This window comes from Oryzias latipes, chromosome 10, assembly GCF_053564925.1.
Source record: "Oryzias latipes strain Hd-rR chromosome 10, Olatipes_Hd-rR_3.1".
NCBI classification, from domain to species: domain Eukaryota; kingdom Metazoa; phylum Chordata; class Actinopteri; order Beloniformes; family Adrianichthyidae; genus Oryzias; species Oryzias latipes.
Window position 1 is genome coordinate 30,495,883 of NC_136246.1, and position 24,758 is coordinate 30,520,640.

Genomic DNA, 24,758 nt, shown 5'->3' on the forward strand with positions numbered 1-24,758 from the left:
TGGTGACCCACACTGAACGTCTAATGAATTCTGATCAATACACAGACACTATATTTATCCAACCAATTAGACGCCTCTCCAAGCATTTCTATGCATATAACTTAAAACTTCAGAATCAAAACATGAACAGATCTTCCAGGGATTATTTAGTTAAGTTAAATCTCCAGATATCTGGAGCGTGATCAGTTGATTTATGAAAACATACACCTTTGCGGCCCTTAAGAGGCTGTTTACTGAGAACAGTTACTCTGAATTGCTTTCTCATAAACAGTGATAGTGCTAATTAGCTACTGATAAAAAATAAGACAAATTTACATTTGTGTAAAGATAGCAGAAAAATACAACACCAAGGAAACTAACTTCCCGTTTTTGTTTTTCATATATGAGAATGACTTATGAACTTTTCACCGCACAGCTGCAACGATTGTTCTAACAGTTGACACTAATAATAATTTGCTGACAGTATTTTAGTGATAACATGTCGTCATATAAACTTTCCTAATCCCATTCGTGTTATTACTGGCACGAGTGCTGCAGGAGTTGAAATACTATAGAATTTTTTCTAATTGTAGTAAGGCTAAAAACCAGCAAAACAGACATTAAAAAAATTAAATTAAATTAAAGTACAAGGACAATTAAAGAGTAATTATATATATATATATATAACTCTTCAATTGTAATATATGTATGTATGTATGTATGTATGTATGTATGTATGTATGTATGTATGTGTGTGTGTGTTTGTATATATATATATATATATATATATACACACACACACACACACACATATACACATTGGACCATAAATATTTGGACAGAGACACATTCTTTCTAATTTTGTTTCTGTACATTACCACAATAATTTTAAAATAAAACACCTCAGATGCCATTGAAGTGCAGACTTTCAGCTTTTATTCCATGGGTTGAACAAAATGATTGCATACAAATGTGAAAAACTAAAGCATTTTTTAAACACGATCCCTTCATTTCATGGACTCGTAAGTAATTGGACAAATAAAATAACTGAAAACAAAATGGTCATTACTTATATTTGGTTGAAAACCCTTTGTTGGCAATGACAGCCTGAAGTCTTGAACTCATGGACATCACCAGATGCTGGGTTTTCTCCTTCTGAATGCTCTGCCAGGCCTTTACTGCAGCGGCTTTCAGTTGCTGTTTGTTTGTGGGCCTTTCTGTCGGAAGTTTAGTCTTCAACAAGTGAAATGCTGCTCAACTGAGTTAAGATCAGGTGACTGAATTGGCCATTATATTCCTTAATAATAATAATATTCCAATTCTTTGCTCTAATAAACTCCGGAGTTGCTTTGGCGGTGTGTTTCGGGTCGTTGTCCATCTGTATTATGAAACGCCGCCCAATCAGTTTAGCTGCATTCATCGGGATCTGCGCAGACAGTCTGTCTCTGAACACCTCAGAATTCATTAGGCTGCTTCTGTCCTGTGTCACGTCATCAATAAACACTAGTGTCCCAGTACCACTAGCAGCCATGCACACCCAGACCATCACACTGCCTCCACCGTGTTTTACTGATGATGTAGTGTGCTTTGGATCAGGAGCTTCTCCACACCTTCTCCATACTTTTCTCTTGCCATCATTCTGGTAGAGGTTGATTTTGGTTTCATCTGTCCAACGAATGTTTTTCCAGCTTTTTTAGATGCTTTTAAGCAAAGTCCAATCTAGCCTTCCTATTCTTGTGGCTTATGAGTGGCTTCCATCTTTACCGTCTGTCTCTACTTTCATGCAGTCTTCTTTTTATGGTAGACTTGGATATTGATACGCCTACCTCCTGGAGAGTGTTGTTCACTTGGTTGGCTGTTGTGAACGTGTTCCTCTTCGCCATGGAAATGATTCTACCATCATCCACCACTGTTGTCATCCGTCGACGTCCAGGTTTTTTTGCATAGCTGAGTTCACCAGTGCTTTCTTTTCTTTCTCAGGATGTACCACTGTTGATTTTGCCACTCCTAACACTGTAGCAATTTCTGGCATGTTTATTTCTGTTTTCTCAGCTTAATGATAGCTCCTTTGACCGCATGTTGTCTGTTCACAGCAAAATCTTCAAAATGCAAGCACGGGTCCTCTAATCAACTCCAGGCCTTTTATCTGCTTCACTCACAATGACATAACAAGGGAATTGCCCACACATGCCCATGCAATAGCATGGAAGTCAATTGTCCAATTACTTACGAGTCCTTAAAATGAAGAGATTGTTTCAAAATGCTTTAGTTTTTCACATTTTTATGCAATCATTTGGTTCAACCCATGGAATAAAAGCTGAAAGTCTGCACTTCAATGGCATCTGAGGTGTTTTATTTTAAATTCACTGTGGTAATGTACAGAAAAAAAATTAGAAAGAATGTGTCTCTGTCCAAATATTTATGGTCCTGACTGTGTCTGTAAATATATAATATAAGATTATTAAATCTGATGTTTTAGCTCACTTGAATGAATTAATAGGTTCATAATTTAAAAAATTAACTCAAAACCTCCAACAAAACATTAAAAAAAAATCATCTCAAAATGCCCAAACTAAAAGAAATTTCCATATTTAATAGGAATTCGGGTACAGAACACTAAAAATAAACTGTTGCTGTTACATTCATTAGGTTATCCAAAAAATGAATGAAAAAGGACTAAAAAGATAGGTTTTGCTGCTCCAACTGTTCTTTGAATCATCCCTGTTTAACAAAAAAAAAAGGCCAAAGCTGAAACAAATGCTGCCATAATAAAAGTGGCTAAATAACTACTCTTAAAAATACTTGGAAAAAGCATTAAAAAAAAAACACAAAATAATAGTTGCAGCCTTGGTTTACACACCCAAAGTCTTTTGTATTTACAAATAAGATGTGGAACAAAATGTGTTTCCAATAAAAAATATATGCATTATTGGAAAGGGAGGTCTGAATTTTAAGACAACTGACCTTAAAAGATAAAGAAAAGAAAAAAAGACACTTGGCAGATGGTAAAGCAGTTAATTATTGCAGGAGTCAAAACACGAGTGAACTGTTCAGAGAGCACGCCACACAAATATTGATCTTTGGAGCATAAAAACTTGCAGAGCATGACACCCTGCTCTTATCAATACAATGTCACCGAAGGAGCACAATCTGCCGTTTCTCGGGCCGTCATGATGCTGGGAATGCTGCCACTGATTAAGAGGGAAAGATCCCTCGCGCTGTGAGACTGCAGAATATCTCCAGCCCTATTTGGAGGCCAAAGTGCTGAGGTCATGCACGCCTCAAGTTGCAGTTATAATGCGCTGGTATGATTATGAACAGGGGGGGCTGTTCCACGCGCTGAAGGGAGGGAAACCGACACCCTTCTCTTTGATCTTCGATTGTCCGATTCCTGGAGCATGACATCGAGCCTGATTGCCAGAGTAAACCAGAGCCCATTTTACTTTCATTCTTCCTCTTAAGCGTGGCGTTCAAAGCCGCTCAGAGCAATAAATTCTGACCAGTCTGGTAAGAATTTATTGCTTCGCTTTCGGGCAGCTCCTAAAAAAGCTGGCACTTATTACAGATTTGCCGGCAGATACACTTAACATTCATCACAGCACCAAATACAACTGCTTGGAGAAGCACAAGGTATTAGTAGGGAGAATCAGGACAGGAAAGCCACCATTTACATTCTTTGCAATTACCAGAATTATTTGTGTGTCATCATTGAGAGATGTTAGTGTCATTTCTTCTCCCATTTATGTGAAGTATTTAACCACAGGACCCAAACAAATCATTCTCCACCAGACAAGAATCTTGGAAGCAATGTGCCGAACCACTTCCATGAAAGTGGTAAATGACTTATGCCATGGGATCAGGGGAGGAATTCTCCAGAAGAGCTTGCCGTTCCCGCCGATGTGTATCATTGCATCTATGTTCAAGTCATCAGGGTTTCCATTTTCCCCTTTTACTGCAATAAAACATCTTTATTGAATCTCAAGTCTGGCTTCACATGAGCCAGTGAGTAATCTCAATGGCAACAAACACACTTGTCTCCACACTGCCAACAACAATACAAGTTGTTTATGGTTATGAAACCTCGTTTTGGAATCCAATGGTTTTAATTTGGTTTTAAATGAACACTTAAAAGGAAGGTAGACATCTCCTCTTCCACATTTCAGTGTTTTGATTTATCACATTTAAATTTGATTTATTTTTATGCGTGGGGCATGAAAATCCCTTTCTATTATACATGTTTACATGAAAAGCGATATAAAAAAAGAGGAAATGGTTAATTTTGACATATCCTGCCAACAGCACGACACGTAAAAGCTCAGAAGTTGAGTCAAACTTGAAATCATTTCTCCCGGCAGCACAAAATATTTCAAGAATGTGAGGCTTTTGTTAGTGGGGACCCCCCCCAAACACTCATTAATGACAGTAGGCCAGGTTTTTATCCCTCTTTCAATGGATCAATTATCTCAGTATCTGCCCTACGACTACCAATGACAAAAACCTGCTCACTGGGGCAGCGCATGCCCAAATATGAAGTCTGCTGTAAGAAAAAGAAAGGTAAGGAAGTAAATATTATAGAGAGTGGTGCTTTGATGAGATTAGGCATGGCAAAAAGTCTTTTCAACTGGAACTTCAAGTTATTTTGTTGAGTTCAACTGATATATGGAGAAAAGGGCCTAAAGCTAGAAGCATGTGAATCTTTTTTTTTTTGGCACTATGCTTCTTTTATGCTTTGAAAATATTGAAGCAAGTTTTTGTCATGTCTGGGTTGAACCTATGAACCTCTATGTTCAATTTTGTTTTATGAAAAAAAAGATTTAAAAAAAAAAAGAGGGTTTAAATATGCAGGGCACTAAAGAATACAAAGACCCCTCCTGCTGCCACCCTCAAGCATTTACTGTAAGAGCCCCCCCCCCTTCCACACCATTATTTGCCTTTATCTGATTATTGGCTTCATCGATTTGCTCTCTCCCCCTTGTAATTACCCCATCATCCTTTTATGTGCTTTACCCCCAGTGAGACATGTGACTCATCACACAAACATACACTAGCTGCACACAAAAAAGCTAAGGAAATGTAGATGCTTTGAATTTTTACCAAATGACTGCACTTCAAAGCCACAGGAGTCTCTCCTGAGGAAGCTTGAAAATAAACAGGGGCCTGGGGACACGAGGCTGCGTGTTGATTATACCTCCTTATTGTTATGAATTACTGACAAGTATTTCCTAAATGAAGCCTTTGTTTACTCTTTGGGGCAGTGAAGTGTTGGCAGCAGTGCATATGGAAAGGCAGAAAAATGCATCCCCCCGTATGCTCTAATCCTGTTTACAGTAAAGTTTTCGTGCTGTTTCTGTCAATTTTAAAGGACCTTCAAAGGTAATATTATGGTAAGTGTCAATTTCTGGTGATATTATTACATGTCATTATTTTAAATAAATAAAATAATCAGTTTTAGGTCTGAAAGCCCTTTAGCCCCAAAAGAATAAAAAATATATAATCTTAAAATGTTTTTTGAAAAACAGTATTGGGCTTCTCTTTAACCACTTTGTTACCTCTGGAGGGTTGTTAATTACTCCCACTTTGACACCTTTGTGCTCTTTGAGGGTTAAATGTATATTAATATGTTCATTTAAAAAATGTTAAAAATATGTTTTACCGTATTCATGCTTAGCTTAAAATGTTTTTTTAAAAACTAACATTAGAACTTCTTATTAACCACTTTGTGACCCCTGGGGGGCGTTGTTAACCCCCCCCCCCCCCCCCCCTCCTGAAACCAAAGTGCTCTTAAAGGGTTAAATAGAAATTTAAAAAAAACTTTAATGTTTTATTTTTTCCTTTTATCCCTATTTGTGTTCCATTGCTAGCTTACAATGTTTTTAAGCTAGTATTAGAACTTTTTGTTAAACGCTTTATGCCCCCTGGGGGGTGGGGGGGTATTTCCCCCATTTGACCCCCCCAAGTGCTCTTTAAGGGTTAAAATTCACATTAAAAAAAGTATGTGTAAAAGTTTAATGGTTTTGTTTGCTTGCTTGCTTGCGTTTGTGCTAATATTTCCAGCTACAGACTTTTAAAAACTAGCATTGGGCTTCTCGTTGAACACTTGTGATCCCTGGAAGGGGATTGTTTCCCCCCTATTTTAGCCCAATTTTGCTTTTTATTGATTAAGTAGACTTTTTTTGTTAATAGAGTTTAAAAGTTTTTTTTTTATTTTTTTTATTCAAACTAAACACTGCTAACTTAAAAGGCCTTTTTCTTTTTTAAACTAGCATTTGAACTTTTCATTAACCACTTCGTGACCTCTGGAGGGGTGCTAATTTCCTCCACTTTGAACCCAAAGTGCTCTTCAAGTGTTAAATTGGTATTTCAAAAAGTAAAACTAAAAAAGTTTATTTGTTTTATTTAATTATTTAGCTTCGTGCTAACCTTGCTAGCTTAATTTTTTTTAAAACTAGCAGTGGAACTCCTTGCTAATCACTTTAATTATCTCTGGGGGGGTCAATTCCCTTTCACTTCGAGCCCAATATGCTTTTTATTAATTACATTTTGAAAAATTACATTTAAAACTTTGGTTTAGTTTTTATTCAAGCCAACATTGCTAGCTTAAGGTGTTTTTCTTCAAATTTAAACTAGCATGATGATAAATTTAAGTTAACCACTTCGTGACCCCGGATGGGTGTTAATTCTTCCACTTTGAACCCAAAGTAGTATTTGACATTTAAAAATGTACAATAAACATAAAAAAAGTTCAAGCGTTTTGTTTTTTATTTATTTATTTTGTCATTTGTGCTAACATAGTTAGCTTAAAATGTTGGTAAACTAGCATTAACTGCTGGTTAACCACTTCGTGACCCCTGGAGGGTGTTAATTCCCCCCACTTTGAGCCTAACATGCGTCTTAAGGATTAAAAATGGCCATTAAAAAGTAAAACTTGACTCACCGGAGATTCCTTTGTTGGGAACGTCGTTAATGTTGAAGCCTTTGGAGCTGAAAGCGGCACGAACTTCGTTACAGTTTTTCGACTTCTGCTCCGCGGTGCCCGAAACGCACAGCACGGCCAGCGGGCAAACGACACACAGCACCAACAGCGACTTCATTTCAGTGTGTGTGGTGGAAACAAATGGATCAAAACACAAAAAAGAAAAACAATTGGAAAGAGATTTGTGGTTGTTGGGCTGAGTATCCTGGTCTCCAACGTTGGGTTTCTTCAGAGACGCACAGATTTCTGACTTCAAGTCTTCACAGCAGCTCCGAGGCCAGCTCACCAAAAAAAAAAAAAAAAAAAAAAAAAAAACTCCGAGAAAAAAAACAGTCCGTTCACAACAAGTCGAGTACCAGACTCGACAGACAAAAGTTAGTTACTAAATGCGGGTACCTCTAAAGAAAATGAAAAAATAAACTTTTCTTCCTCCTCCTTCTTAAACTTCTCCTGGCGTCAATCTCAGTCACTCCACTGTTTCACGGTTCCGACGGGAGCAAAATCCACGAAGGAGAGTGGAGCTGCCGGAATGAACTTTACTTTGTTTTTGTGTGTCAAACTTCAGGACGCCGATGTTTTGTTTTATGTTTTTTTTTTTTTTTTCTTCCCTGCTGGCCTCGCTGAGATCCAGATGCGAGCAAAAGTCCAGATGGACACCCAGCCAGGAGTGACTGCGAGTTCCGGGGACAAAAGACCTGGAGATCAGGAACACCAGGCGTGGAGCGGATAGGAAGAACGTGGATCTCCTGCGTCCTGGCGCCGAAAATCAGGACTGGAGCTCAGAGGGTGGAGCTCCACGCGGAAAATGCGTGATCACTGTCCCGCACTGGGAGGAGGAGGAGGAGGAGGAGGAACATCTGAAAGTCCTCTTCATTGCAGACCAATGTCTGACCCGAGTCTAGCACGATTTCCTTATCTGCTTTTTATTGACAGAGTGGAGATAAGTCCAGATAAGACTCCTGAGACACAAACAGACTTTTCTCACGTTTCTTTGAAAATTCCTACTTAGAATAACTAAAGCAATTACTTAACCTAATTAGGATTTATTCAACTAATTACCCTCTGATTAAATCATTAAATTTGAAAAGAAAAATCTTTACGTTTTTAATGTCCAAAGAAGACAAAATTTAAAGCTGATCCCCCCTTAGCAAATAGTAGACCCACTCCAATAAAAAAAATGTGCTTTGAGTGTTTTTACATTGTTCTTGTGGTATTTCTCTCACCATTAATCACTTATATCAATACAATTAGGATTAAAATTGTGTTTCTGAGTATTTCTTTATTCATCTCATGGTGAATTAGAAGCAGTTTGACAAAAAAATTAATGTAGAAAAAGTTTTTGGTTGTTGCAAACAAACTACATTCTTCCGCCTGCAGACGACCACGTCCACCTCCCAGTTGGCATCTGGCTTCAATCTGGATAGCTCCAAGATTTGCTCGCCACTTATGTTGCACCTTCAATGTTGGGTTGGAGGTGTGAGGGGCTGTAAGCTAGCAGGAAGACAGTGTAAATACAGGAATGACGGGAAAGGAGCGCACACTTAGAGGCCCACCCAAAACTCATAGAGGAATTTCTAACAAACTCCTGCTGCACTGCAGAAACTATGTCATTAAAAATAGATCAAAAGATGATTTAGGTGGGTATTTAAATGTACTACAAGTATAGCTATGCTAAAAGTGAGGCAGTATACTTGAAGTTTATTTCTAACATACTATCTATATATTGTAAACTCAAAATATTCAAATTTAGTCTGAAGAAATACTCAGTCAGGATACATCTTGCACTATCCATACATGGTATACTTACCTATACTAAAGTATACTTAATAAAATAAAATTCAAGTGTACTACATTTTGCTAAAGGTTGAGCTTTTGCTCTTTAATATTGTAGTATTTTCACTCATAATTTAAACTCTTGCTTGGTTATCAATTTTCAATTTGATCATGCAACAATTGTAAGGATTCTGTGGTTTCGTTTGCTTTTGTTGTTCTTGGTCATGTTTTTGGTTTTTGTCCATCTCTCCAGTTCAATTTAATCATGGTTAGTGATTAATCAAGTTAGTTTACGCAAAATCCATTGCGTTTAAAGTTGTCGTGGTTTTCGGGGTCCATAAATGAAATAAAATAAAAAGATTTATCCAGCATTTTAAAAAGGCATCTTCCAATTTAGAATCTGAAGTCTTGTAAAGTCTTCTCAATGGACGGAAACAGACCAACAGCCTGGACTGGGACTCACAGACCCGTTCACACTGTTAGTTACAGGCACGCCACGCAACGAACCACCCGTTGAGGATTTTTTCCAGTAAATTCAAGAAGCAGCTTGTGGAAAAATCAAGCCTCATACTAAGCTTGGTGATGTTTCATGGACAAAAGCTCTGTTTGTGCAGGAAAAGTTTTGAAAAAGATCATGTGGACTATATCTAGACTAAGTCTAGACTTGTTTTTTACCCCATTGGCCTCTCTGAGACTAAGTTTAGACTTGACTTAGTCTTTTAACACTTTTACACAGACAGCAACATAACACGCACTTTGAACAATTGTAACCCTTTGACCTTTTATGCAATTAACAGAATCCCAAAAATGTGGCTTTGCTCATATGACTAACCGAGAATCAGCCGGTTTCCGTTGATTTCAAAGTGTTGGGTATCAGCTCTAGGCTGCTTTTCTCTGCTTCAGAGTCTGCTAAACGGAGATTCATTTGAACTTCTGTGTTAAGTTGGGGACGTTTCTTAAAAGACTTGTTTCTTGTTCCTGCAAAAAACAAACTGCATCCACTGCAGCCTACTGTAAACAACTTTTGGAGATGAGAAATGACTTTGCTGTCCTTCACAGCCAAGAACACTTCTTACACATCTTTTTAAGTCCTGGTAAAGCCTGACATTGCAGCACAGCAGCCGTAAGTACTACAGTCAATACGTAGCATTCACCCTTCGGCTGCTGTGCTGGACAGAGTGAGAGTGATGTCACACATAAACAACGGCTTACTTCCATGCCAACCGGGAAAAAAAAGAAATCCAGTCATTAGTTCTTTGCTACAAGGATGCAGCCATGTTGGAACCAGAGATTAAGCAGTGATTGGTTCAAATAAATCAACGTTTCTATCAGGAGTGAGCTTGTTGGAAGGCCACACCCCTACCGCTTGGAAGAAAACCTGTCAGTCCAACATTTTGAACCTTGGACGTGAGGGCAAGCAGACGCCACATACTTTTATTGAAGCATCTGATTGGTCAGTTTATGACTTTTTTAGTTTATAAAAAAAGCAATAACATGTTAAAAGACGGTAGTAGATCAAGAACGTTTATTCTGACAAATAAAATGACAGAGTAAAAGATGTTTGTTGCTCTATAGAAGTCTATGGGATTTTGGTTTCTTGGAGCCAACGGGTACTTCCTGTTTGGAACATGAAGGGGCGGGATGGTGGTGTCAATCAGTCCGGTTCTCACATACAGTCAATGATGCTAAGACAACAAAATGAGCGTGTCCCTGGACCTTGCTGCTGAAAGCCTTACAAAAAACATTGATTGATTGGTGTGGACAATAACACCAAGATGTTTTAAATATGAACACTTTCTGCTCAGAAATCCTGATGGTTCTTCAAAATCAACAATCTATTGAGTCACCATAAGCTGTCACCCAAATTCAGTCGCTGAAGGTTCATGATTTGACACAGTTTGGATTCCTTCATTTAAAAGTCTTTTTACCCGTGTCTGCCCTTGTGGGGTGCTTGTGTGTGTCCGTTAGCCTGGAGGTGGGCGAGTGTGTGTGGGGGTGTGGGGTGTGGGGGTAGAACTTGGTAAAATGACATTCCTCCCTTTGTGTCCGCATTCCTGAGGTAGCTCCATTCATTACGTGAGTGCCGCCGCCATCGCCGCCGCCGCCGCCGCTGCTGTAGCAGCAGGGGAAGCCAGAGGTTGCTGAGGAGCAGGAGGTGGATGCTGGAGCAGCGCGCATGGGAGAGCGTGGGCCTGGAGCTGCTCTCAATGGGCCAACAAAGGGAGAGAAAATGGTCTAGCGCCATGGTAATTAGATGTGAATGAGTTCTGAATGACATGACATGTTTTGGGCTCTCCCCCCCTTGTGGCACGGGAATTTCAACTCCAGCTTGGTTAAAAAAAATTGGACTGGACTGGAGAAGCCATTCAGACTCAAGCACCTGAATTACATGGTTATTTTAATACATATGGACTGCTTGACGACCCTTCCATATCCCATGGGGCAACATTTTTGAGTGACAATAAAAACACATATTCATAAGGGAGCAAAAAGGCAGATAAAAAAATGCAGGTTTATGGAGTCAGCGGTTCTAAATGCTCCTGCTGACTAACACCAAATTGACCTTTCCCTCTCATAATGTGGGCTTTTCTACCATTGCTTGAGTATTACCCTAAGAAAACATGCAAGCCCTGCATTTCAATGGGCCTGTTTGCCTGTTCTCCAGCACCGCATTTGCATTCAGAGTGTTATCTGCCTCCCTGGCTGCAGCCAGGGTTTGCTCATCTCCCTATAATCTGTCTTCCTTTCCATCTTTAAAGTTGGAGTCCGGCTTAAGAGAGAAAAGCACAGCTGGATGATGTTTTTATCTGGATCTGCTAAGCAGAGGGCGTTTGGGTGTGAAAAGTTGCAGCAGAGCACCGGGGGTACAGACGCAGGGGTTTGAAGCGTGTCCGCAGCGACAGGCATGCTGTGTGTGGAGCTGCGAGCAATTGACCCCGTTAAAGAAAACATACAGGCTTTCAAAAACGGAGACGAAACGCAAACAATTAGGACTAACGAGGCTTGGTTTATGAGCAGGGTGTGGAGGAGCGTCTGCCGCCCGTGAATCGAGATGAGAAACTTATCAGGCAAGAAGCAGAACGGAGAACTTGTGAGAACAGAAGTTCATCATCTGAGAGAAACACACACATCCATGCATGATTCTCTCTGATCCAAAGACAAGGCAGCCCAGAAAAGCATAAATTACACGATTCGTGAAGGACTTTGAAGTGGATTAGAGGGTGAAAGGAATGTAAAGTAACACATTTACTTGCATCGGTGTGCATCCCCTTCATGGTAACACTGCACCGTTTTCTCTTTTTCCCGCAAACTCCTAAAAACATCCACCGTTTGAGACACTGACCTTTGTTTTAATGCGGTGTAACCTCAGATAACGAGTTCGTTCAGAGAAGAACACTTGTGAAAAACCAGCATAACAAAAGCCAACTTTCTGCCACTTAATCCAGACAGCCTGACTCCCATTTTTCTCTCTGGGAGGGGTTGCTGGTATTGTTTCAGTTCAAACTAATCAGAAGAGACTGACTCTTGCTTCAATAGAAGGATTTTGAAGCAGTTCCTGGCTGCACTTGTTCTGTTATTTTTTTAATCACGTTGATTACTTGCATTACTGCTGTTATAACATTGATATTGATCGGCAGCTGTTTTCAACTTCACTCTGCAAAATGAAATCTCAAAAAAAGTTGTTTTTTTTAAAAAGTCCTATTTTAGAAAAAGTCTTAATAAGACAGCTTTTCAACAGGAAAGCAATCTTAGTTTAAGAAAATATGTCTTAGTTATTAGAATTGTTTACTTAAAATAAGAATTCTCGGATTTATTTTCTTTTGCTCATTTAAAGACAAATCTGTTGAATTTTAAAAATGTTTGGTTAATTTCAAGGAGGCCTGTTCTTGGCTTGAATAATCTCAAAAAATGACCTCCTTGTTTATAGCTTTGACCTACTTTCACAATGCACTCATGAGAGGGGACCAAATTGACAAGAAAATCCAGCAGTTATCTCATTTGAGACACGAAACAAACAGGAAGACGAAAACAAAAGTCAAAGAAGGACTAGCGGCTAGAGCTGCTAGCTTCCCGTCCTCAGACTGTTAGGCTCACTTATGAAACGTTTTATAGAGTCTTTACAGAGTCCGCACTTCTTTGGATTCATGCTGAGAGCAGTTTTTAGATATAAATTGCTGGCTCTCTGGAATTTGGGGGAACTTTCACATATATTAAATGGAGAGAACTTAACAAGGAACCACAGGTCAGAGTAAAAACGTACTAAAGTCTAACAGAAGGCCTGGAACTGACACCAAGACACTTCTGCATGTGAGACAATAGAGGTACAATACCTGTCTCTGTATTGTCTCCCATACAGAAAGGCACCATAGGGCGACCTTTCTGCTTACCTTTTGGCATTCTGTCTAAGATGAAGTCTTTGTTGCACCTTCAGTTCAAAAGAAAAGCCTACATTTTCCCCTCTTCCCCTGGGTGTCCTCCTCCTGGGCGGGGATGGCTGGCCCCTGCCTTGCTCTCTCCTGGACCAACCGTGGGCCGGGTGGGCGGCTGCCTGGAGTGCGGGGCAGGTCTCCCCTGGGGGGTCCTGGCTCGTACCTGGGGTTGGGGTGGGAGGATGCTCAGAAGTCTTGGGTGGTGGTGAGGTGCTCGTCTGGGGCTGTGGGCGCTCTTCTGGGGCAGGGTCCCGCGTTGGGCCCTCCCGGTGCGGTGGGGGGGCTGCTTTCTTGGTTGGGCTGGAGCTTGAACTCTCTGTCCCCCCCATGCCTCCCTGCTCTCTGTCTCTGGGGGCCCCCGTGGCGGTCCTGCTGGCCCTGGCCTGGGTGGCGGATGTGATCGCCCAGGGGGGCGGTTGTTCTCTATCTGCTGCCGTGCGGGTGTTGGGGGGGTTCTGTCTGCCGCTGCTGCTGCAGTGGGGGTCTTGGTGTGGGGATGGCTGGGGACTCTCCCTCCTTCTTTTCACATTCCATCATCCCTTTTAGAAGAACATAAACACTCACTTGAGCACAGGTGTTAGCTCACCTTTGCACTAATAGTTTGCAGGATTGAATGAAATATTTCACACTAGTTGGTTTGAATGCATAAGTATGCGTTTGTGAACATTATCTGCATTGTGTACATGTTGACATGTGAACACTTTTGGAGCCAACAGGTGTGTTTGTGGCATTTGGGTGTGTGTGTGGACAGGCCCCGCCCTTATAGACTTGTATTACATCTGAACTTCACTGTAATGATTAAAACCATCCAGCAACTTGTTGCTTTATGCTGCTTCATGGTTTTTACCCCCCCTCCCTTTCTATAATCACCCTCCCATCCCCCCCTCTTTAATGTCCATCCTTCCCTCCTTTCCTTTTCCGTCCGGTCCAATACAAGAGATTTTCAAATATGATTAAAATGAATAAAATTTGGCCTCGATTATAAAAGGGGTTTATTCAGACATACCTCTGGTTTGTCAGTAGATTCATAACCCCTGTTGTTAAAGTAAAATATGTCCAACACAAGAGGCCTTCAGCTCTCATCTGTCTGCCCAGCTGTTGGACAGGACAAGTTAAAAAAGACAAAATAAAAAAAAAGAAAAGCCTAAATTTTACAATGAAACTAAACATTATTACAATCTGGTGTCTGAACCCTCTTTTTCTCTGATGATAGGTCTGATATATAAGACAACCATGTTCAGAATGAACTTTTCTCAACTTAATACGTATTGAAAAATATATTTTTGGGAAAAATAGCCGTTTGATTTTTTAATGACTGTCAAATCTTGGGGTGTGGACCAGCCTGTCTGAGCAAGTTCCTACATCTGTCAGGCTTGTTTTTCTTTCTTTTTGCCTGGCTTTGGAAAAGGCCCGAGCTCTGCAAGATCATATTCAGCCTAGATGGCTATGACAGCTGAGATGAGAAAAAAGAAAAGGCTTCAAATCAGCCCAATACATGATCTGTTCATACATACACATTGTCTGTCAGAGGAAACATCTCACATTTTGGGAGAAAAATCAACAAGTAGAAGTAGCAGGAGGCCATAAAAACAGCCTCTGCTTGTCCTTACATGCAGACAAACATTACAGTTTAATATATTTACAGCAAAAACAAAACCACATTTTCCCACCTCAGCGCCACCATTGGTGGAGTCGGGTGGGAAATTCAGCATAATTTAAGGTCTAAATGATTAGACGTCAGTCCTCCAAGACAGATTAAGACACGCAGCGAGGTTTCTTTCACTGGAAAGGGTCTGAGGTGACGAATTTTCCTTTTGAAACCAGTTTTTCTCTGTTTGCTTTTGTGTTGAGTCACGCACTGTTACTTTCAACACCAAAGTTTCAAAACAACTTTGATTTATTTACCCATTGTTCTCCTTTCCCTAAAGTCGCTATCTGGGATTCATAAATATTTGTATCAGAGCAATGACAGGCGCGGAGCAACACAGCAAAGGTTTAGGTTTGCTGCCAACAGCTGAACAATGTGATCAGCTGACACAAACACACACAGAGTCAGGATGAAGCAGATCAAGCTTCAACTCCATTTATGCTTCTGGATTCCCGTCAAAGTACACAACAAATGGAATTTTAAATCCACCAATGATAGCTGGTCGTATTTTACTAAATCCATTTTCTTAATGACCCACTTCAATCACCTTTTGATCTTTTTTTAAAAGCGTTTTCAATTATCATTTACTCATGTCCTTTTTTGCCAAAAACGAAAACAACTCTAGTCTTCAAGGACATGGTTTCTGCAGAGCAGCAGGAGTTTGAAGCCCCTCACAACCCCAAAGTAACATCGGCGGTGCAACAACAATGGCGAACAATATTGGAGCTATCCAGCCGTGGAGTTTTGAGACAGCTTGGATAAGGAAAACCAAGACGTACACGGATCCAGTTGTCTATCAGTGGATGCATTGGAATGGAGCTGAGCGGGTAACTTGTAGCTTGACGTTGTAATTCTATGTCACAGCTGCAAGCTTTTTCAAACGGTATTTTTTGTCTGATGCGCAGTGTTTAGAAAAAATAGTCAGAAAGGCATTTTTAAGTTTAACTTTCTTTGCATATGTCCTCTGTCGTGAGAAAAAATGCCACTAGAACACGTTAAAAACACCAAATATCCAATCACATTTGTCATAAGAGTGGGTCTAAAGATTCTCTGAAAGAATGGCTAAAATACAGCACAGGAAGTTGGAAATGTGTAGGAGGACATAAAAACTACAGATCTCATAACTGTAACCCTTTTGAGAAAATAGATGTCAGGGAAGGGAATGAGATCCTCATCTTAAAGGATTCAACTCAGACGCACATGCTGGCTTTTTGTGTTTTACTGCTGGATGATGCACATGCCAGCTGGAGCCTCGCGGTATGAGGTGACATAATGGACGTTGACATAAATAAAACATGGGGATTGCAGAGCCTGTAAGAGAAACGGGGAAGACAAAAGGAAGGCCTGTTTTATGAATGCTCAGTTTTTTACTCTGCCTTGGTTTGTGAGCCTGTTTTTCTCACCAATCAGATCCGAGAAGCAGGTTCCTGACTTCCGAACTGAAGCTTGTTCAGCAACTAAAGCTCGGTGCTGTTCATCCAGTCACCACCAGGGGCTTTCCACTTCATTCTCTTTAGAAAAAATCAAAGTATAAAACAAAATAGCAACCCCAACCCTCTTTTTAACCCAACTTTTACATCAATTAAACAGTTTTAAGGTTACTTTTTAACTGCTCCGTTTTTAATTTCGGCCTCTTCTGCAGCATGCTCATGATGAGAACACACAATTTTCCCGTTTCTGTAAAAAAACAAAACGTTTTTTTTAAACCGCAAGAAACGTTTGAAGATGTTTTTCATTCATGTTTTCAAAGACTTCATAAAAAAAAAGACATACATAAATGATTGAAAAAAGAAAGTGCATGTAATAAATCTTTAATTCGCTGCTCCTGATTATGCCCTCAATAAATGGAAATATTCCAGGAGCGTTTTTTATTCAATTCAATTCAGTTTTATTTGTATAGCCCCAAAATCACAACAACAGTTGTCTCGATGGGATTTTATCTTCACATCCATCCTTTCATGTATCCTTTTGTGCTTTTCTATAGAATAATTATTAAATGGCTGTTTTATTCAACACATATTTCTGGATTTAAAAAAATAAAATAAATAAGTTGATAAAATTAAGGGTTACAGCTCAAAATGGAATGGCATAAGTGAAGTGGGGGGGGGGGGGGGGGTGTTAGCTGCCCCCAGAAAGCAATTTGCCCCCCCAATTTTTAAGTCAATCTTAGTATCATTCTTGACAAAGATTAAGAAATCATTAATAAAAGATTCTTTAAGCATGGCAAAAATTACAAAAGCAACATTTTTAAATGCTTTTTTAAATTGATCAGATGTACAGTTTTTTTTTAACTTATTCATTCTTTAAAGCTTTTTGAACTTTGTGTGAAAATCAACCATAAAAACTGACATGAAATAAAATGGATTGAATGTATGCAACGGAAGAAGGTAAGCTAGATGAAAATGTAAGTAAAACTGTTTTTTAATGTAGTTCAGATAGTATGGTGTTTTTAAAATGAAACACACAAAAACCCATTCGTTTTTTGGTGTCGGGATTTCTGATTCTCAACATGAACACTCTGTGACAAAATTCTGAAAGCAACCCACCTAGTTTTCTCTAAATCTGACGCATCAGACAGGCATTTTAAATAATATCCACACATGCTCCAAAGTAAACAACAAACGAGCTGGACTTTACTTTTACAAAAACCAAGTTTAATAAAAAAAAAAAAAAAATGTGGTTCAACTAGGACATTTAGACTCTTCAATCCAAGCTCAGATTTGAAAAATGTACGAGTCCAACGCAAACTAACATGACAAAGTTTATTTACGAATGCTTTATACATATTTATACTTTGTGTAACTGAATGGTTTATGAGTAGGGGTAAATGGAAAGCTAGAAATATGCATTTACTCATCACAGTAGTTTGTCAGTAGTTCAATTCACATGATAATTGCAAATACATTTTGTAAACGTGGCACCAACACAGAAAAAAATGTACATTTGAACGTTTGTCGTGTTGATGGTCGGCTTTTAAACATCTTAAAGACCCACTCTGATTATCTTTTGATCTATTTGAAAAGTCTTCCCAGTGTTCTTTTAATCATGCCGATTTCTAAAGCCAAAATCTACAAACCTGTGTTGTTTTCTTGGAAATAGATTCTGCAGAGCGGCAGGAGTTCATAGAAATTTGCCCTCATTTCTAATCATCCACCTGTTCACCGCTAGCTTACAGCCCCTCACAACCCCAATCTGACATTAGCAATGCCACAAAAAAGGGGAGCAATATTGGAGCCGGACAGATTTGAGCTCGAATGAGGAAAACAAAGACGTTCACGGATCTAATCTCCTACAAGTGGATGCATCGGCATGGAGCGGAGCAGGGAGCTTGTGGCTTGTTACTCCTAAAAGCTTTTTCAAACTGCATTTTCATTTTTGCTCCTGAATCACCACGATTTGAATAAAGAAATACACATGTCCTCCATCATGAGAAAAATGCCACGAAAACATGTTAAAAACACCCAAACCCTAATTTTTTTATTTTAAAATCAGAGTGGATCTTTAAGATATCAGGAATTCAGTCTCACATAAAGCGTCATGATCGAAGCTCTCACTAAAACTTTGCAGGTTTCACGCTGGTGGCCATCATTTACTGTCATGGGGGAAAGGGCCACATCTGCCTCGTCCTGCTTGCTCCTGCAGGGCCATAACTCAGTGTGGACGTAAAACACATCACCACGTGGAAGGCCCATCTCTAGATAGCTAAAAAAAAGAGGATCTGTTTTAAAGAGGAAGTCAGCAGGTGAGACAAGAAGACACAGTTAATTGAATTATTTACAAATTGAAACTCTTCGATCGAGACAGTTTTCATCCGCTAAATCTGAATCAAACGAGTTCTGTTTGAGACAAATCAGGAGAAACTAAATGCTTTCGTACGTCTTCTGATGAGCCACTCAGCTTCATACCAGGAGTTTTCCACATAGTTTGTGTCGTGGAAGGAGCTGTCGGATGGGTCAGTGGTGAGAAATCAGAAGCAGAGCCACCGTCACAAAGTGAACAGAGACCAGGCAGCTCCTCTGGAGCGAAGCCGCCGGCGAGGAGACGCCTCCGACTCCGCCGGTTGCAAGTCGAGGGGTCAACAGCTGCTCCTGGAAGGCAAAGTCGTCCATGGCCAGGTTATCTGAAAGGTCTGCGAGGAAGCCAGACAGAGCGGGAGATGACGTAGACGGATGGAAGACGGGGAGGCGAAGGAATGAAAAATATGAGAGGAGAGGAGGGGGAGAAAAGACGGATACAATTAGAACAAACATTCGGACAAAAGCTGAAAAACACATGTCTTGTTTTTGCCTGACATCTTCCACAGCTGTGCAAACAAGGCGAGATCAGGAAGACGGCAGAACCACTCTTATAACCAGATGCTGGCTTGTTATTGTTTTTACACTGAAATGCAGACACATATTTTACTCAGGGAGAGTGCTGATATGTGAATTTGTATGGAAAGTTGCACCAAAAATAAAAATAAAAACCACCTAGGCGGCATGAAGTCATGTCTCCAAATCCACAGCAACCCAAATCTCTGACTTCTGTTTGCCGTCTGGGTCTGGTTGGACAAGAAGGGGAGAGTTTGTTTTTTATGACATTCCACACAAGCTTTCACTGCTACCCTTTTGTGAAAGTGATGTTGCCAGTGTTTTGATAAAACTTGGGGAAAACCGCAAAAAACTTTGTCTTTTTTGGGGGGATTCTTGTGAATCCAAGGGATGTTTTATTCACTACAGAGAGGTTGTTCAAGAGTTATTGATAGATGGTGTTCAAAGCCAGAATGTTTGGAGATCTTCTGGCTTCACAAACTATGTAAACTATGATTCTGAGAGCTGAAATGTAACTAATCGCTTACATTGTAATATTGTTTAGACTTTTGCAAAAAACGGACATTCCAAAACTAAGAAATCTTATGTTTCTGTCTCTAAATGTACCTTCAATGAAAACAGAGGCACTTAACAGGAGGAGGTTATCACTACTTGAAAGTTATGACAAGCTTGCTAGCTAGTTTTGATATTGGCTAAATAGTTTTACAGACACATCAGAATACTTTTATTTAGAGTTTTAGATTAGTATTAAAACTTTTTTTTTTAAAATAATTGTTTTCTGCGTCTTTCCACTTTGCTGTGTTCACACCAAATGAAGTCGCTGCTGGACGCTTGTCCAAACACGGGTTTATGAACGCGATGCTCCAGATGCGTGTGGGAGGAGCTACTGTTGGGAGATCATTTTGAACATCTGTAATGGCGTCTCCATGTCTGGGTTCAGGACGTCATTCAGAGACTCTCCCGGTGCGGTGAGCTTCACCGTCTGCTGCAGGAGCTGCGTCTGAATGACGGCCGCTCTCAGCGGGACCTCCGTCTCTCTGTGACCCAGTTTGACGACCCGTTGTCCCCTTTCAGTCAGAGGAAGGAAAAAATAAACACAAGAATACAATTTGAATAAAACGCTGCTTTTTCATTTATTCTTGTCTTAATGAAAATAGGTGTGAATGTGAGAGTGAATGGCTGTGTGTTTGTGGACATTCTACCCTGCGACAGACTGGCGACCTGTCCAGGTTGTCCCCTGCCTCGCCCACAGGTGGCCGGGATAGGCTCCAGCAGCCCCGTGACCCCGAAAGGGACAAACGGTTAAGAAAATGACTGAATGAATGATGAATGAATTAATGAAAATAAGAGTTCAGGAGGAGAATGATCAGATTCCCTTCTATGTTTTGGACTCCACCCACTGATGACATCATCAACACGTCATGAGCTGATTGGTTGGAGTGATGCATCCTTTTTCTTTTCCATGCCCAGATTGCGCTGCAACGCCTTAAACGCACTGCTGGCAAGCCGGCGGGCCGCGCCTGACGCTCATATCCCCCCTTTGCATTGCTGGAAGTGGGAGGGTTTTTCTTAGACCCGACATTTTCCAAAAATATTGTTTGATAAACTTGAACAGTTATTGGCTCTTAATTATCTTTTTACATGTGCTGGTTTTGAAAAGCAGTATTTATGTTTTTGAGTATGAGCAGGAGAAAAGCAGTTAGCCCACCAAAGTAAATATTTTCTCTGCTTATTCAACTCAGTAGAATTACAAATAATCTTTATTAATTACTAAAGCAAGATCATACTATATCACACAAAGCAGAACAATGGAAGCTGGGAAATTACATTTTTAAAGCTAAGCTTTTTATAGAGAACTATAAACTTAAAAGGCTTCCAAGTCCCCCTTTAAGCCCTAGCTTTGCTGGTATTTTCACTTCTGCATTTTTTGCATCTATAAATACAGTTGCAAGGTGCAAGTCTTGTTGTGGAACCGTAATATGGGGACTGAATGACAAAAAAAAACCCTTACAGATGCTTTCCAAGCATCATATTGGTTGTCACCAACCATCATGAAATAGACAGTGGAGCAGAAGATGTCACCAAGCTTTAATGTTTAACGTAAGCAGGATATGGAAGTTATTCGACGCGACGGACGTAATATAACACCAATCAAAATCTGTGCCCATAAATAATTCAAGATTTCTGTAAAAAAATCAAAAACGTTGACCTTTTTCTGTTTGCAGATCTTTTGTAAAGATCACACTGCTAATCTGGCATCCCTGCATCAGGCCCTGGTTTTAAGGGCTTGAGCGGAGATAATTAGGCTTGTGGGATGCTTGTGTGCAAGCACTCAGTGAAAATAGAATTTAGGCTTTTATTTTGATGCATTTAAGCAAAGCCAGTATTACATTTGTTCAACAGGGGGGGTTCAATGATCCAAGTATGGAGAATCAAAAGGTTAAGGTTTTGTTCAGTAATGATCCGGCCGAAAGTGAACTGTTGTGGTCTTTTTTTCTTTTCCCGTCTCACTTCCTTCCTTTCCATCTGTTCTGTTTGCTGCAGAGACTTAATAGTCATCCGCCAGTCTGCTCTTAATTACTGCTTTCTCACCCTTCTTCTTCCAAAGCTGTTCCCACACGGATCTCCAGCAGAATTTCTCCCAGAAGTTTCAGTGTAAAACATACTTTGACAGTTAAATAAGCCGGGAGGAGATCTGCAGTGGAGCATCACGGCATGAGGAAGCCAAATATGAGCTGTGGAATCCCTGGACGAGTCAGATGCAGAGTAAACGCAATAGTTGGTGACCTTCTGAGAGACCTCCCTCTACACAATCTAAACAGTCTACACGGATACTTCTGTGCCCTCACACGCAAAACACACAGCCTTACATCTGACCTCCTAAAAATAACAGCTTGTTCCTGATTCGATTTGGAGCCTCATTTTTTCTGTGTAGTGTACTGGGACAGATAGAGTGGGAGCAAAAGGGCTGATCTGATACTACGACAGAGAAAAAAAAAAAAAATCTCTGATGAGCCTGACCTAAAACATGGAGAATGAGGCCCTTGCAGCATGTCTATTACCCTCAGGCCCACATGCTGCCAGGCACACTCTTAAAAAGAAGAATGAGGCAAATAAATGAAGCTCCAAAGCTCAACGGCATCACCCTATGAATTTCTTTACAGTTACGACATTGTTTGAACTCCAGCCAGCGGACAATTACCTTTTTTTTCCCCTCCTCCCGCGTGCTCGCGGCGATTGGGCAGAGACACTCTCCGGGGCTCTGAAAGAGCGATTTGTCACTGTTGACAGCGGCACACTGTACTGCTGAGCCAATTAAGCTCAAGGTGCAACTCGATATAGCTTTTATGCCTGCTGTGGATAAGAGGCAGGGCGCTGGAAAGGGGGTTTTGGAGGGGAAGCGTCCCATGTGTGCTTGATGGATTGATTGGGACGGGTGCAGAGTTCTGCACGAAGCAGAAAAAGATAGAAACCCTAAAAAAGGGAGGCCGTCTAGAGTTCTAGGACATTGTTTCTGCAGAGCGGAAGAAGGCCTGCACTCATTTCCCATCATGCATCTGTTTACGCTCTAGCTTACAGCCCCTCACAACCCAATGCTAACATTACCGCAGCAACAAATATGATGAGCAATGTCGGAGCCGTCCAGTTGTGATCCAGATTCCAGCTCAGACGAGGAAAACAAAGACGTTCGTGGATCTGTCTGTCTGCGGGTGGATCATCAGAATGGTGCGGAGCAGGGAGCTTGTGGCCTGCTGATTGTAGTTAAGATAAACAGCTAAAACAATTTTTTTTCTTTGTCAGATCCTGATTAACAACAATTTGAACAAAGAAATACTTAAAAATGTAATTTAGAGCTTAATTTTCTTCACATATGTCCTCCATCATTAGAAAAATACCACAAGAACATGTTAAAAAACACCCAAAACATGATTTTCTTTCGAGATGGTCTTTAGAAGTTGATACGTTTATGTTATATAAGCAAAAAAAAAAAAGAAATTGGCAATGGGATAAGAAACAGTCTCTTACTAAGAATTCTTACTTTAAGAAAGAAACTTCTAGTCCCAAAGGCCTGTTTTCTTAAACTAAGGTTATTTTCCTGTTGAAAAACTCTCTTGATAAGGTTTGTCTTGCAAGAGAGAGAGAAAAAAACAATTTTTTTTCTAGAATCAAGGGTCTTTTTACTTTCTTTTTGCAGCATTCTATTAGATGTAAAAACAACCTGACGGGTACAGAATACTATGTAAATTAAGAAGACCCCCCCCCCCAAACACACACACACGCACACACTCCTACGCCCGGCTGGAACTAATAATATCCTGGCATGTTTAAGGATGAGCACCTGTGCCTGCGCGTGTGGAACACAGTACAGACGGATGAGACGCAAACGCAGACAGAAGTAATCCAGGTTCTCCTTTTACTTTCAGAGCCTTTAATGGACGGGTGAAGACAGTGGACAGACAGGGACAATTAGGCAAATAAATGGAGAACTCCTGGCTATGAAAACGGACTACGGCACTGACTGTGATTAATGGGACAGCAACGGGCCCAGCAGGACAGACAGAACCTTCCTCCTCCTCCTCCTCCTCCTCCTGCTGCTGCTGGTCATTCATTTAACGGACTCATTTTAAGACTCAGCAAAGGATGCCACCTCTCCAGAGTGACCTTGCAGGCCTTGCTGCTCTAACGGGTTTGAGTTACGACCCAGGAGAAGGGCGGACAATCTGACCATTGAGTCGTCACACTAAAACGCTCAGGTCAATGAACGAGCAGACACGGGAACCAGCATGGCAGCACTCCAACCTTACGTTCATGCATTCTTTAATGGAGCACACCAAACCAGACATTTGTAGTTCTCAAAGCGGAGAAAAGGATGTTTGTTTGGATCATCTCGACAGGTCAAACGGGGGGCTGTTTTGGTCTGTCTGCACTGCGAGGGACAGAGGGGAGGAGGAACCAGACGGCATCTCTGCTTTGAGAAATGCTCTCCGCCTGAGGCTTGACCTTTTTTTTTTTTTTTTACTGCGTCCAGTTGTCTCAACAAGTACACAAAGTACTGAGAAACTCACACGCTGCATGACATGGAGGGAAAATATTCTCAAAATCTAAAGTTACAAGTATTAGAGAGACATTCTGAAGAGTGCAATTTCTCAGCGCCCCCCCCCCCCCCCCCCCCTTCCCATCTCCTAAATGTGATCCACTGTTCCATTTATTTGGAATGAAAAAAAAAGAAAAAAAAAACATACAGATATCTTCTCTGCATAACATAATGTTTGTGTCCGAATTGCGTCCCTACTCACTATACAGTGTGTTCGCCATTTTGTATTCCTGTCCGAACCAACAATTCAAAAATCCAGTGCCCTAGAAATTTCCCAGTGTGCATCGATGCTCATGAGATCAGAATATAGACCACAATACATTGCGTCTGAACAATTTAGCAAAAAGAAAATGTTTAAATGTATTTTTTTTTTAGTAAACCATCAGCGTTTTTATTCCCATAAGACAGTGAACTCATAAATAATCATCCCAAAACGCTCATATCAATTAGATTTTAACTTTGTGAATTTGATGACGTCATGTTGGCCGTTTAAAAAAAAAAAGTAGTGAGAATGGTGTTCAAAAGGCTTCAGGGCACTGCATAGTGCTGC

The 24,758-nt window shown here is 40.5% G+C and overlaps 2 protein-coding genes across 3 annotated transcripts in view; both read right to left on the reverse strand.

The window, feature by feature from the left end:
- gpc4 (glypican 4) overlaps positions 1-7,841 on the reverse strand; it is a 39,253-nt gene extending 31,412 nt beyond the window's left edge. Inside the window, exon 1 of the mRNA XM_004073642.4 lies at positions 6,914-7,841. Coding sequence (XP_004073690.1) covers positions 6,914-7,070 — 157 coding nt within the window. The 5' untranslated portion in view covers positions 7,071-7,841. The remainder of the gene's footprint in view (positions 1-6,913) is intronic.
- A 9,594-nt stretch (positions 7,842-17,435) lies between these two features.
- The window catches only part of gpc3 (glypican 3), a 154,414-nt gene continuing 147,091 nt past the window's right edge, over positions 17,436-24,758 (reverse strand). The window contains exons 8-9 of one of the 2 annotated variants that reach the window (XM_078954379.1): positions 18,709-18,932; positions 18,367-18,505 (exon numbers count right to left, since the gene is read on the reverse strand). In XM_078954379.1, the coding sequence (XP_078810505.1) occupies positions 18,757-18,932 (176 nt within the window). In that variant the 3' untranslated portion in view covers positions 18,367-18,505; positions 18,709-18,756. Of the gene's footprint in view, positions 18,933-24,758 lie in introns of both variants that reach the window. The other variant, XM_078954378.1, reaches the window with a different exon arrangement.